Genomic DNA, 13,441 nt, shown 5'->3' with positions numbered 1-13,441 from the left:
CTTGAGTTCCAGAACTAATCAACCAGACTAATGGTCCAGGATCCCACCAAGGCTGAGTGGGTACTCACTTGCTGGTGAGCTGGAGCTTGGGAGAAAGCCCATTCTCTCCAAAAAGCGTGATGAAGACATTGGCATCCGTCCCTGCGCCGCGAACATCCCCCGTGGCTGTGACCACTTCGTACACTGGAGGAGGAGAGGAGGAGACAGGTTGCAGGCTCTGAAAAAACCCAGAATCCTGTGTGGGCCTGGGGAAGCCAGAGCTCTGGCCGGCCTTGCTGGGGAGGCCCAGGATTCTAGGAATCTCTGCTACACCCTGCAGGCGTCTGAGCCAGGGTGAGACCCACAACACGTCCTGCTGCAAAACCAAAACTTCACTTAAACCAGGCACTCATTTTGCAGACGAGGAGGCTGAGAGCAAAGGGGCAGGTTCTGTATGGTGTCAACACCAGAACCCAGTCCAAAGCCTCCAGATGCCCATTCTGTCATCTTTTCAGTACGAAACACCGATGCCCTCCTAGACATGGCCTTCTTCAGAGCCTGTGCCCAGCTCTCCGCTTCTTCTCTGTCCTCTACATAAGGTGGCTGTGGCCAGCCCTCACCTCCCGTGACCTTCTGGGCACTGACATTTATAGAATGAGCCACCCCAGGGCTGGGTGTGCAGAGCTTTGCAGGGGGTCCTTCTTTGGCAGGGACTCTGATTTCTCTCTCATCAACCCCTTGAAGCTTGTTCTGTTTACTATCAACACTTTTCTTAGTCAGGGCATCGGTACAATTCGAGCCCTGGCCACTTCCCGGAGAGGAAAGGCAAAAATGCATCTGGATTCTTTGAGACAGCAGAATGTATTCCAGCCAGGTGAAGCCAGCAGGATGCAGTCAGGATATTAGAAGGCTTGCAGACATTTTGGAAAGGCTGGAGACACGTGCCTTATGTCCATTTCCAGAAACAACTCCTGGAATCACAGCACAGAACTAGCCTAGGGAAGGTTGCTGCCACCAGCCACCCGAGAGCCACATCACCTCTGCCAAGAGCAGGAAACAGCCCACCATCACCTCCCTGCCCTTCTGCTACTCATGTCTCCAAAATAATTCCTTGTCCTCAGCTCATCCCGTTATGATACGTACTTCTGAATCAAAGTCTTGCACCGGAACAGCCAGTTCTGGAAAGCTAAGGTACATGTCTGCACCAAGGGAGGCTGAGAAAATAATTCCATGTTGAGAAGATGGAATTTACAATGTGGAGAGTCAGCAAAATGTGAGGAGGCTGTTTTAAGTATTTGGGGCATACAATCAATGTCCGCCACATCACTGGATTGTATTAATACCAGTACTTAATAATTGTAATAAACAACATTGATTGGTTGCTTATTATATACCCTGAGCTAAGGGCCTTACCTATATAATTGTACCTGATTATTAAGGCAAACCTATTGTTATTTCTACTTCCAGTCTTTTCAAAGCAGATCCCCAACCACATGCTGAGTATATCTGAGCTGCCCAAAGATGCCCAGTTGATTAGGAGATATTTTGAAAGTAGACATTCATGATTCAAACCTATCAATTCAGAGCCCATTCCACACAGGGCACAAGTGGCAAAGTGTGAGGGGGGATGGGAGAGCAGTGAGAAATATAAATAACTTAAAGTGTGCTGTTGTGGGCTGGGCACCTTGGCAGGTACTTCACAGATACCATTCATACTTCAGCATGCCCAGAGCCAGTGTGGGGTGGTAGAAAGTTCTGGACTTCAGTGCCACAGAGATCTAGATGCAGCCACTGGCTCCTCCACTTTGAGCAAAGTGACCCTGGAATGTGCCTGGGTCTCTGAAACACCTGGATGATCTTTGGTTTGCAGGGCATTCTTGGGATTGGAGGTGATATATGTAAACGCTCTGGCACATAGAAGAAACTCAACAAATGGTAGCCTGGTTTTAAAACTATTGTTCATATAGAAAAGCCCATTTCAACTCTGAGAGCTAAGAGTTTGTTCTTTTGGCAGATAAGATATAGCCCAACTAACATGCACACGATGCACTGAGATTCCAGAAGCCCTTCAGGAGATCTCTCTTTTCTTATGTGGCCCTTACAGGCCTGTGATGCACCAGGAGCAGGAGTGCTTGGTGGGAGTGGACCTTTTGATGTTCTTGGTTCTGATTAAGGTCCCCATAGAGGCACCATTAGGGGGAGAAAAGCAGCAGTATATTTGCACAATTCCTGTCTCTTATAATAACCAAAGCCTTAATTCTTCATAGTTTATACTACAGGGAGCATGACCAACCCCTGGAGCCCACTCCTGACTCCTCTGAGCACAGACCTGGGAACCGATGTGTGGCCCACACAGATTGCACACAAAGGCATTTCCAAACCAAATGCCCACAGGAAAAGTATGGCCAGTCTGGTGGAAATTCTAGAGCCACATCACATGAGAGAAGACGTAGACACTGGAGCATGCTTGGTTTGGAGAAAAGGAGAGTCTGAGGCATGGGAGAGGCATGAAAAACTACATCAATAGTTGATTCTGGCATACACCGCTACTTCTTACACAGGGCACAAACCATTTTTTAAAAAACTGACAAACTGAACTTCATCAAAATTGAGACCACTGAGAAAATGAAAGGCAAGCCACAGACTAGGAGAAGATATTTGGAATGCATATATCCAATAAAGCACTCAGAGCCAGAAGATACCACAAATTCACATAAAGCAATAAGAAAAAGAGGAGACCACACAACTTTTTCAATGGGCAACAAGTTTGTAAGGTAAGTGTACACTTAATACCCAGAAATTCCACGTTTAAGTCTTTACCAAAAAGAAATGAAAGCATGTCCCCACAAAGACCCGCACACGATGTTCATAACAGCTTTATTCCTAATAGGCCCAAACTGGAGACACCCTAAATGGCTATCAACAGGGACACAGATAAATAAACTGGGTGGTATATCTGCACAACGGAATACTACTCAGCAATAAAACAGATGACTCTCAAGTGCAGTGTACTATGCAGAAGTCGGACACAAAACACAACATACTTTATAATGTCATTTATACGAAGCTCTAGAAGAGACAAATCTAATCTATTGTAGCAGGAAGCAGAAAAGTGGTTGCCTGGGGTCAGAAGTAAGGGGAAGTGACTGGAAACGAACACAGGGAACCCTTGAGGGCCAATTTAAACGGTCCATATATTGATTTCCTAATGGATACAAGAATGCAGCATTCATCAAACAGAACATTTAAAACAGGTGCATTTTATTATAAGTAACTTATACCTCAATAAAGTTGAAAAATGGACAAAAGACTAAAACAGGCATGCCACAAAAGAGGGTAGCCACGCAGCCAATAGATGTATGGAAAAGTTCTCAACCTATTTATCAGGGAAAAGCAAATTAAAACTACAGTGAGACACTGCCATGTACCCACTAGAATGGCTAAAGAGAAGAAGACTGACAATACCAAGTATGGGCAAGAATGTGGAGCTGTTGTCACTCTCATACATGTAAATTGATCCAAGCCCTGGTAACTAAACATATGCTCACTTGTGACCCAGCAATTCTACTTCCAATTATAAATCTAAAAGAAACCAGTACATGTGTTCATCAGAATATGTGTACAAGATTAGTAGTAGCTTTACTCATAATAGCAACAAAACAAAAACCCAGAAATAACCCAAACGTTCATCGACAATGGAAGGGCTAAGTAGATGGTGGTGTATGTATCAAACGCAAATAGTAATTGGCAATACAAAAGTTATATAATGTGTCACACATGGATAAGTGAGGGTAACGCTGAAAGAAAAGCTAGATCCACACAAATGTGTACACTGTATGAGTCCATTTAAAAGTTCAGTAACAGGAAAAAAACTAATCTATGATGACAGAACCGGGATACTTGTTGCCTCTGGGAAGGGGTATGAAGGAAGGTTCTGGGGGCTGGGAATGTTTCATATTCTGATCTGAATGGTGGTTGCACCATTCATCTGGTGTGCAAATGTAAAAATGCATTACTGTACCTTATTACTGTACTTATGAAGTTTTATACTGTATATACATTATTCCTCAATTTTTTTAATTTTAAAGAAAAATTCAATTCAAATAACTGAAGAACTATCTTGTGGAAGACAGATACCTTGTAGAGGACACAGAATTCCGTTGGACTTCAGATGGGAAGACCCCCACTAATAAAGTCTCCTAGTCAGCACAAAGAATTGTTAATCACAATGGAGTGTTGCTCTTAGCACACAGGCCAGCACAAGGGAGGTACTCGAGTAAATTACCTGGATGAATGATCATAGGAATGAATGAATCAATGAATGAATGAATATGGAACAAAACTGACCAGGATTTAAAGCCCACTTCTACCATTATTGGCTATGTGACTTCAACGGAATGTTTTACTAAGCTTCAGTTTCCTCATCACTGAAGTAAGAATAAATTCTTCCTTGAAGACTGTGATAAAGATTAAATAAAATAGTTTTCAACACTTAAGCTTATTGACCTAGAATTTACACTTCTTGGAATTTATCTTATAGACATTCTTCCACAGTTGCATGAAAAGACAGGCATTTCCTAAGTGGTTATTCTCATCATCATCATCACCGTTGCTATAGTTTGAATGTGTCCCCTCCAAAATTCCAGTGTTGCTATTGTGATAGTATTAAGGTGTGGGGTCTTTAAGAGGTGATTAGGTCATGAGGGCTTCCCCCTTGTGAAAGGGATTAGGTGCCCTTATACAGGGGCTTGACAGGGGGATTTGGTACTCTTGTCCTTCTGCCTATTGCCATGTGGGGAAACAGCAAGAAAGTTCTCACCAGATACTGGCACCTTGATCTTGGACATTTCAGCCTCCAGAACTGTGAGGAAAAAAAAAAAAATCTGTTCTTTATAAATCATCCAGTGTGGGGTATTCTGGTACAGCAGCAGGAATGGACTAACAGGGAAATCATTCCTATCATTTTCATTGACAGCATCCCCAAGGAGGCGGCCTTCGAAAATTGTATCCCAGCAAGTGCTGGGGGACTCCTGTCTAGGATGCAGGAAAGGAGATGTCTCTAGAGCTGGAAGCCTATTCTGGGTGGCCTGAGGCCCCTTCTATTCTCCAGTTCTGGAATCAGTTGCTCTTCCCATCGTGGGCCCTGTCTTAGGAGACAGAGCAATGTGCTAGGTTCAGCCTGCCCTCAAAGCATTGAGGGAGCTGCTCTCCTCCCTCTGGTTTTTGGGGAACCCCAGGGTAGCCAGACGGTACCCTAAGGAAGAGAGAAGGAACACCCAGGCTTTTCTTCCCTCCTTCTGCCTCCCCATCACACTCATCAAGACTCTCCATGTAACACCAGAGCCCAGAGTGCAAAGGAAGTGGGGAACCCGTTGTTCTAGCACTGAGAGGGTGATGACAGCACAGCTGGAGCTCAGTATGTGACCACTGTTAGCATCATCCACACGTATAGCCAGTGCCCTGCAGCAGACAGGACAACCCGTGGTTCCCTCAGAAAGGTCAGCACGGCGCCCACCTCCACTTGTTCTTCTCCAGCCATTTGTATCACAGTCAAAATTGGGCAGTACAAGAGCAAGGACCAGCCAGACTGGCTGGATTCAAATCCTAACTCTGCTATTTACTAGCTGTGTGATCTTGGGCAAGTTACTTAACCCAGCTTCAGATTCCTTGTGAAGCGAGGCTAATCTGCCTGCCTTGGCTGTGCTCAGGGATCTTGAGGATCGAATGTGAGAATGACAGTAAAAGGACTTTGGAAGGATTAAAAGGAGAAGGATCATGACTGCCACACTGAGGCACGCAGAGCCCATGAACTAAAGTCAACAGTATGCTGGCTATGATCTAGAATGATCTCAACAGCAGTCGTGGTGGCTGAGGAGAATCACCTGGGAAGCCAATCACTAGCACACATGGTGGGGATGCTGCCTTGATGTCTCGCCGCCCAGCCCAAGGGTCAGAGCTTAAGGCACCTGTGCTGGGAGAAGGTGGCCGATGCTTCCTTTGCCCTGGGCCCACCTTCTTTTACAGCCCCCACTTCTACCCCTAGAGGTGCCCAAGATACTGTACCCGGTAAGGGGCCACGGCCTTCCTGATCTCTGAGATTACCTTCTCCGAGCCCGGGTCTGTGCAGGGGCTGAGTGATGAGGACCAGAGACAAGCACAGCAAGGCCCTGCCCTCAGAGTTTAGGGTGGATGTGGCTGCAAGCCGGACACACCAGCCTTGCAGGAAACAATGGAACAATTATGAATAGGATCTAATCAGGGAACTCATGGTGGACTGGAATCAAGGAGGGCTTCATGGAAGAGATGGGGTCTGAGCTGGGCTTTCCCAGTGAGGACAGGGGGAGCGAGGAAGGGGAGGACAAGCAAGCCCATGGGCCAGCACAGAGCACATATTCAATAAATACTTCTTGAATGAATGAATGAATGGATGGATGGACGACTATGGTGCTTATGGGGACCAGTGAGCCACTTTGGAGTCAGCACTGAGAATTTAAATGCCTTCAGAAACCAGGCAGGCAGCACTGATGTGGAAAGCAGACCCAGCGTGAGATAACAGGGAGTGGTGGAGACTGCGGTAAACTGGACATCCACAGCCTATGGGCATCCACGGACAAAATGATTTCAAAACACTGTAAAGGATGAAAACAACTTAAACTCTGCAGGCCAGAACCTGCTCTGGGGTCATAGTTCACCTCTTCTTTGGTTTACCTGGCAAGGAGTTAGAGCAATTTCAAGTAGGTCTTGTGTGGCCCAGGGAAAGATGACACTAAAAGGACCAGGCCCTGGGGTGCAGAGCAGAGGCCGCCCTCTGTGTATGTGACAGGCATCTCCTTGCAAAGCCCAGGCTACCCTTCTCCATCATCCACAGAGGGCACAGGATGAGGGGTCAGGCTTCCTCTCCAAGACATCCCTTCATGAGTCCAGCAGTTCAGGGCACTCTGCCTGCTGCAGACCACATTCTCAGGGGCCATTGGAACATGGCTCTGGGGATGTTCAGGAGCTGGAGAACACGGGACCATGGGGTGCTGCAGCTCTAGACTATTCTGTGCCACTAAGAATCGGGGGCTAAAGGCGAGTTGCTCCACCTGTCTGTACAACAGGGACCCTGCTATCCCTGAATGAGGCCTGCCTTCTTACTCTGAGGGGATGTGGGACAGACGCATGGGATAATCAGTGAGAAAGGGCTTGCTCTGAAATCCTAGAATGACTCCCCCCCAGCCAGGGACAGACCCTCACCCACCGCAGCCAGCTGCCCACACCCCTAGGCTGGGACCCCGCACCTTTGGCCTTGTAGTACTCATGTTCTAGCTCCTCCTCGTCGTCCTCTGAGGTGTAGTTCAGCAGCTCCGCTTCGTACAGGGCCAGGAAGTCGATGTCCTTCTTCCTCCGCTTTTTCTTCTGGGGCATCATGCTGTGGGCTGCCTTCTCCCAACGCTCGAAGGGTCACACCTGCTGGAACCTGAGACCCTCCTCCCTGAGCTCTGGCCTGGATGGGCCAGAGTGCCCCCCTTTTCTTGGCACCCCCGGGCCCAAGGTGCTGTTGCTTCTGCCTTCCCTGGCCCCTGAGCTGAACCGCAGTGCCTTATCTCTGAACCGCCTGTCCCTGTACCTGCCTCCCACCACCCTCTGGTGAGCCACCTCCTCCTCTGTGCCTGCTTCTCCTTGGGCCTCATCACTTATTCATGGCACTCAGGGCAGCTGGCCTCCTTCCTCCCTCCCCTCCCCACTGGCCCCCTCTCCTCCCTGTGGAGAATCAGGTGACACCAGCCCTTGGCGTCCACTTCCCACCTGGCCGCACAGCCAGGGGGCCACCTGGGATCCCTCCAGGCCACCCGAGGGACAGGTAAAGCTTCTCACCAAGGAGACCTGCCCAGCCTCGCCGGCCACACAGGAGCCTCCTGAGTCAGCCAGGCTCCCAGGACTCAGAGGCCCCGTTTCTCTCCATTATTCATGACCTCTGATCGCCTTACAGAGCATGCGGAGTTCTCACTGGATCCTTCTCCTTCTCTCTCTGCTTCCATCTCCTCAAGATTGTGGGCTTCTGGTAGTGGCTGCTGGGTTGGTGCTCTCACAAGCACTCAGACAACGCTCCCCGGGCCCCTGCCAGGTGAGCTTTATATGCACCAAAGTGTAACCATCATCCAAGCCAATGCCCTCCCAGGTGAACTCACTAATTCCATCAGCTCACCTGGACTCACGGGAGAGAATCAGCAAGCTCCTACCCTAGGGCACGCAGCCCTGGCTGCACCCCGAATCCCCCGGAGGTGTTGAATGCTGATGCCTGGGCCCCACCTGCAAAGATTCTGGTTTGCTTGGTTTGGGACATGGCTTGGGCACCAGTTTTCAAAGCTCCTGGTCATGTGCAGCCGTGTTGAGGGTCCCTGCATGCTTCTCAGATAACCCAGGGGTGCTAACAGGAGTCCTCTAGAGGCAACACGTGTGATTTTTGTCTTCTGAGCCAAAGTAGTGATTCTAAAGGGGAATTTCAGTTGGAGAGGAGAGGACTTGGAGGGGACCCTGAACAGCAGTGGCACTCACATGCCTCCCCTGCAGCCTGGGGCAACTTTGGTCCTGCCCCGCTCTTTGGAGCCATCCAAATCTTCCACTAGGGTGAGGCACCTCTAACCCCAAAAGCTCCCACCCAAGAAAGATCAACTCCCCTCCTCCCCTATTCTGCTGAGGGGCCGCCCTTGAGGCAGCTCAAAATCTGCTGAGGACCAGGAGTGAAGTTTAATGGTGGGTGACGCGCGCCCCCTGCTGGCCATATGTGGTTTGACCGCTACTGTTTACACACCTGGATTCTTCAGGAAGAGACCTTCCTTGAGGATCACTAAGAATCCACTAAGAAAGCTCATTTTACACGAGCGCCCCCATTCAGAGAAAAGATAATAAAACATTTATCAGAATTTTAGAAGCTGAAATCAAAATATTTTTAGAGAATCCCATGGTACTGGAACACACTGTCTAGGAAGGAGGTCAAGGAAATAATTCTGTGTTATTTCTGTATTATTTCAGGGTTTTCCAGAGAGACAGAACCACTAGGATAAACAGATCAGGATACATGAGAGGAGACTTACTAGGGGCATTGGCTCATGGAATAATGGATGCTGGGAAGTCCCACAACAGGCAGTCTGCACGCTGGAGACGCAGGGAGGCTGGTAGTGTGGCCAGTCCAAGTCTGAAGGCCTGGGAACCTGGGAAGCCCAGGGTGTAATTCTCAGTCCCAGGTCAAAAACCTGAGAACTTGGTGGTGAGGGAGTGCCGGGGCAAGCCCCAGAGTCCAAAGACCAAAGAACCTGGAGTTCTGATGCCCAAGGGCAGGAGGAGTGTATCCCAGCTCCAGGAGAGACAGAAAACATTCACCTTTCCTGTGCCTCTTTGTTCTGTCGGGGCCCCCAGCCAGTTGCATGGTGCCTACCCACATTGAGGGCACGTCTTCCCCATTCGGTTCACTGACTCGCATGCCAGTCTCCCCTAGAGGTAGCCTCACGGACCCACCCAGAAATCATGCCTTACTAGCTCTCTAGGTAGCCTTAATCCAGTCACATTGACACCAAAAATTAACCATTGCAAATACCAAGGGTTGAGAGGGATGTGAGCAGCCAGAACTCTCCTACTGCTAGTGGGAGTGTAAAATGGCACAGCCACTTTGGAAAATAAAGTGAAACAAATACTTCTCATGCAACCCAGAAATGCCACTCCCTGGTGTTTACCTAAGAGAAATGAAAAAGAATGTGCACACAAGATCTGTATGTAAATGTTCATAGAACCTTTATTCATAACCAAAAACTGGACACAACTCAGATGTTCATCACCTGGCCAGTGGATAAACAAAATGAGGTCCATCTGTCCAGGGAATAGTACTCAACGATAGGAAGGAAATAGGGAAACACGCTACAGCATGGATGCATCTGGAAAGCACTATGCTAATGAAGTGCAGGAACGCAGTGTTAGATATAGTGAACTCCAAGTTTCTCGTCAAAGAATCGGTATGTCACTATGTTCAGCTCTCTTATTCTTTAATTCTCCATTTTAAAGTTTAGCATCTTGGTTCTCTGTGCCCCTTGCCTATAGTTTCAGTAAACAAATTTCCCACAAGTTCTAATCAGTAGTTCACATCTGTTCCCCTGGCACCTGCTCTGACCTGTTCTGTAACTGTCCTTCACCAGCTCATACCCCTGTGAGAGCCAATCAGAATTAGTTTAGACTGTGCATTCCAACCCTAGACAATAGGGGAATAACAGAACAGTAGGGGCTACCTGCATCAGGAATAAGAACCCCTTCTCCTCCCTTGTCCAGGTGTGCATTCACCATTGCTTCATCTGTGAGATGCACCCTTCTATAGAAGTAAATTGCCTTGCTGAGAAAATTTATATTCAAGTACTACTTCTTTGGTGGCGGCAGTCAGAAAAAATACATGCTGCATGATTACATTGATGTAACAGTCACTAAAAGGTAAAACTGTAGGATCAGAAAACAGGCCTGTGGGGTGCAGTGGCTCACACCTGTAATCCCAGCACTTTGGGAGACCAAGGCAAGAGGATTGCTTAAGCCCAGGAGTTTGAGACTAGACCCAGCAACACAGGGAGATCCCATCTCTACAAAAAATTTAAAACCTGGTGGCACAGACCTGTAGTCCCAGCTACTCAAGAGGCTGAGGCAGGAGGATCGCTTGAGCCTGGGAGGTGGAGGTCACAGTAAGCTGCGATCATGCCATTGCGCTCCAACCTGGGCAACAGAGCAAAACCCTGTCTGAAAACAAAACAAAACAAAACAAAAACAGGCCTGTGGTTGTCAGGGGCTAGACTAGGGGGAGGGAATGTTCTATAAGGAAGCATGAAGAGGCATTGCTTGGCCTCAGAAGCAGGACATGGACTCCACCCTGTCTCTCTGAAGTGGCCTTATCTGCTGCCTTTCCATCTCCATGTGATGGCCTGTCTGGGTTACGCCCACAGTGCAGGCCTGGCTATTGACCCAACTCCCACCCCAGCTCTTTGGTGTGAGGATCCTGCACATAGCTGGCTGTGAACGGGTGCTCAGGGCATGCTTTGCAGACCCACTTCTCATCCTAGGCAGGGCAAGGTCTAGATTTGTGGAGAGGTAGGAGGAGCCCTCAGTGGGCATAGCATAAAGGTCTGAACTGTGCAATGGTGGCGGGGAGTCCTAATTAATAAAGCTGAGATGTGGAGTCCCATCGATTTCTTGGGTAATGATAAAAACGCAAAGGACAGACAGGGTGATTACTTGGGTGGGACCCTAAGCCTATGATAATAGGGAGAGGTTGTTTATCCCCGTGACCATTTGCATGTGCACAGACATGTCCAAATGTGCAATATGATGTCGTTACACGCGTCTCCTTCTCCTTGGAGTAGTTCTCTTGCTGCTAGATGGCATTGGTCACTTTCCTCTCCGGCTCAAAAACCTCTGCTTCCAGCCCATTGCATTGAATTTTCTCAGCCAGAATTCTGGATTAAAGGCAACAGAAACCAACAATGGCTAGTGTTAAGTAGAAAAATTATTTTTTTAAGCTGATGGAAGGTGGATCTCAGAATGTCCCAGGGATCTACACTCTGGAAATGATGTCTAGAATCATGCTGGTCCAGAGAGGACGTCACTGCCACCAATGCTGGGCCTGGATGTACAGTGTGCACCACAAGCTTCAGCACTGGCTGTTGCTGCTAGAACCACAGCCGCTGCCTGTGTGTGCCGCCCTGGCCGGAATGGACTCTGCTGCCTTCTGCCGATTCAGTCTGGGGCTGGAGCATCTGATTGGCTGAGCCCATGAGTCATGTGCCCACAGCCTTGTGGAAAAGGAGGCTGGGAAAGTGAGTATTTGGCCTTTTCAACAGCTATGCTGGGAGCTGTTCTCTTCTCAAACTTTAGAAGGGGATTCAGATGCTGGATTACCAAAATAACAAATGCCTATGAAACTAATAAACTTCTAGCTCCTCAAGCTGATAGTGGAGGCCCTCTATAATCTGCCCAACCTTCTCCTTATGAAACCCACGCTGTAGATAAACTGAAGAAACCCCCGTTTTCTACACGTGCCTGGCGCTTTCCTTCTGCAGGCTTTAGTTCACACTGACGTCAGAGCTGTTGCCTGCATTTCTGTGTCAGCCAGGTACTGCCACACAACAAGCAAGCATACAAATCTCAGTGGCATGGCATTGCTTCTCACATGTCTGGGGCTGGTTGGGCTGACATATATATGCTGGACTCAGCTGGTCGGTCTGCCTCAAGCTATAGAATCAGCTGAACATGGTCAGGGAAGCTCTTCTCCACGTGAGTTTGAAACCATCCCTTTAAATGTTATAAAAATTAATCAGCAAAGAAGGGAGAGGGAGAAATGAAAATAAACCAAGCTTGCAACACAGCATTCATCGGTAAGTCAGCTTGCTCTCTGACCCACTCCACATGTTTGCTTGCCTATTGTCTCAGAATCATATAGATTCTGTTGCAAGACCATAGTTCCCCTTAAGTGCTCTATAGACAACAATCTGAACATTATAAAACATGAAGATTCCCCTTTTCATAGAAGATATTCTTTCAGGTCCTGCATATCAGCGAAACTACTGATGTCAGCTGATCTGAAGAACCCCAGGAGAAGCCAACTTACCAAGGAATAATCCTCCATGATACTCTTAAAAGCCTCAGCTCAGAACTCCTTCGGGGGATGGATTTGAGGATCTCCTCCCATCTCCTTGCTTGGCCACTATGATCTTAAACTCTTTCTCTGCTGCAAAGCCTGCTGCCTTGGTGTAATTGGTTTGTTACTGCACAGTAGGTATATGAACCTGTTGGTCCTATAACAGCTTCATTCTGGGGCCAGGATGAAGGAGCACCCGCCACCCAGGGCAAGCTTTTCCCCTGGCCATGGTAGAAGTGTACAGGAGTGACCCTAGAAATACAGGCACTTGGAAGGCAGTTCACTTACATCACATTTGCTGACACCCTTTGGATAAACAGATCAACACACATGGCCAAGTCCAGAGTCAAGAGGCAAGAAAGTGCTCTCTATTTTAGGGGCTGTAAAGTTACATGGCAGAGGGTGTGGACACAGTGAGGGCTGAAGTATTGGGGCCAATCACTCACTCCATCCCAATTGCCTATTTGTTTTCCCTCAGACTTCAGTTTCTCCAAGCAAGTCTGTGTACCTCCAGTGCCCAGCAGAAAAGGAATGTGGCCTTTAAAAGTAAATGAATGAGTGAATTACAAATATGTAGTGGGAAGGTGGTGATAGTGAGCATACATCAATGCAAATAACATACATGCATGTCCTGGCAGCTCCAGCTCCTACCACAGCTCCCCACCCACCACGTGCCCCTTATTTCTCAAGGCAATCAGCTAGTCTGATGTCTCAAATTGAGGTATCTCCTCCTCTGGGAGCAGGAGAGTGATGCAGTGTTGTGAGGTTGGTGGTTTTCTGGTTCCCTGAAATGTTAGTTCTCACAGCCACTTTGGG

At 48.1% G+C, this 13,441-nt stretch overlaps 1 protein-coding gene across 1 annotated transcript in view; it reads right to left on the bottom strand.

Moving 5' to 3' along the window:
- The window catches only part of LOXHD1 (lipoxygenase homology domains 1), a 185,238-nt gene extending 177,573 nt beyond the window's left edge, over window positions 1-7,665 (bottom strand). Inside the window, exons 1-2 of the mRNA XM_032245238.1 lie at window positions 7,260-7,665; window positions 69-183 (exon numbers count right to left, since the gene is read on the bottom strand). Coding sequence (XP_032101129.1) covers window positions 69-183; window positions 7,260-7,389 — 245 coding nt within the window. The 5' untranslated portion in view covers window positions 7,390-7,665. The remainder of the gene's footprint in view (window positions 1-68; window positions 184-7,259) is intronic.
- Between the last annotated feature and the right edge of the window lie 5,776 nt (window positions 7,666-13,441).

The sequence above is a fragment of the Sapajus apella genome, unplaced genomic scaffold (assembly GCF_009761245.1).
Source record: "Sapajus apella isolate SASKATOON/1434 unplaced genomic scaffold, GSC_monkey_1.0 scaffold57, whole genome shotgun sequence".
NCBI lineage: Eukaryota > Metazoa > Chordata > Mammalia > Primates > Cebidae > Sapajus > Sapajus apella.
Note: the sequence above shows the minus strand (reverse complement) of the source record. Positions and strands in the feature narration are given on the sequence as shown.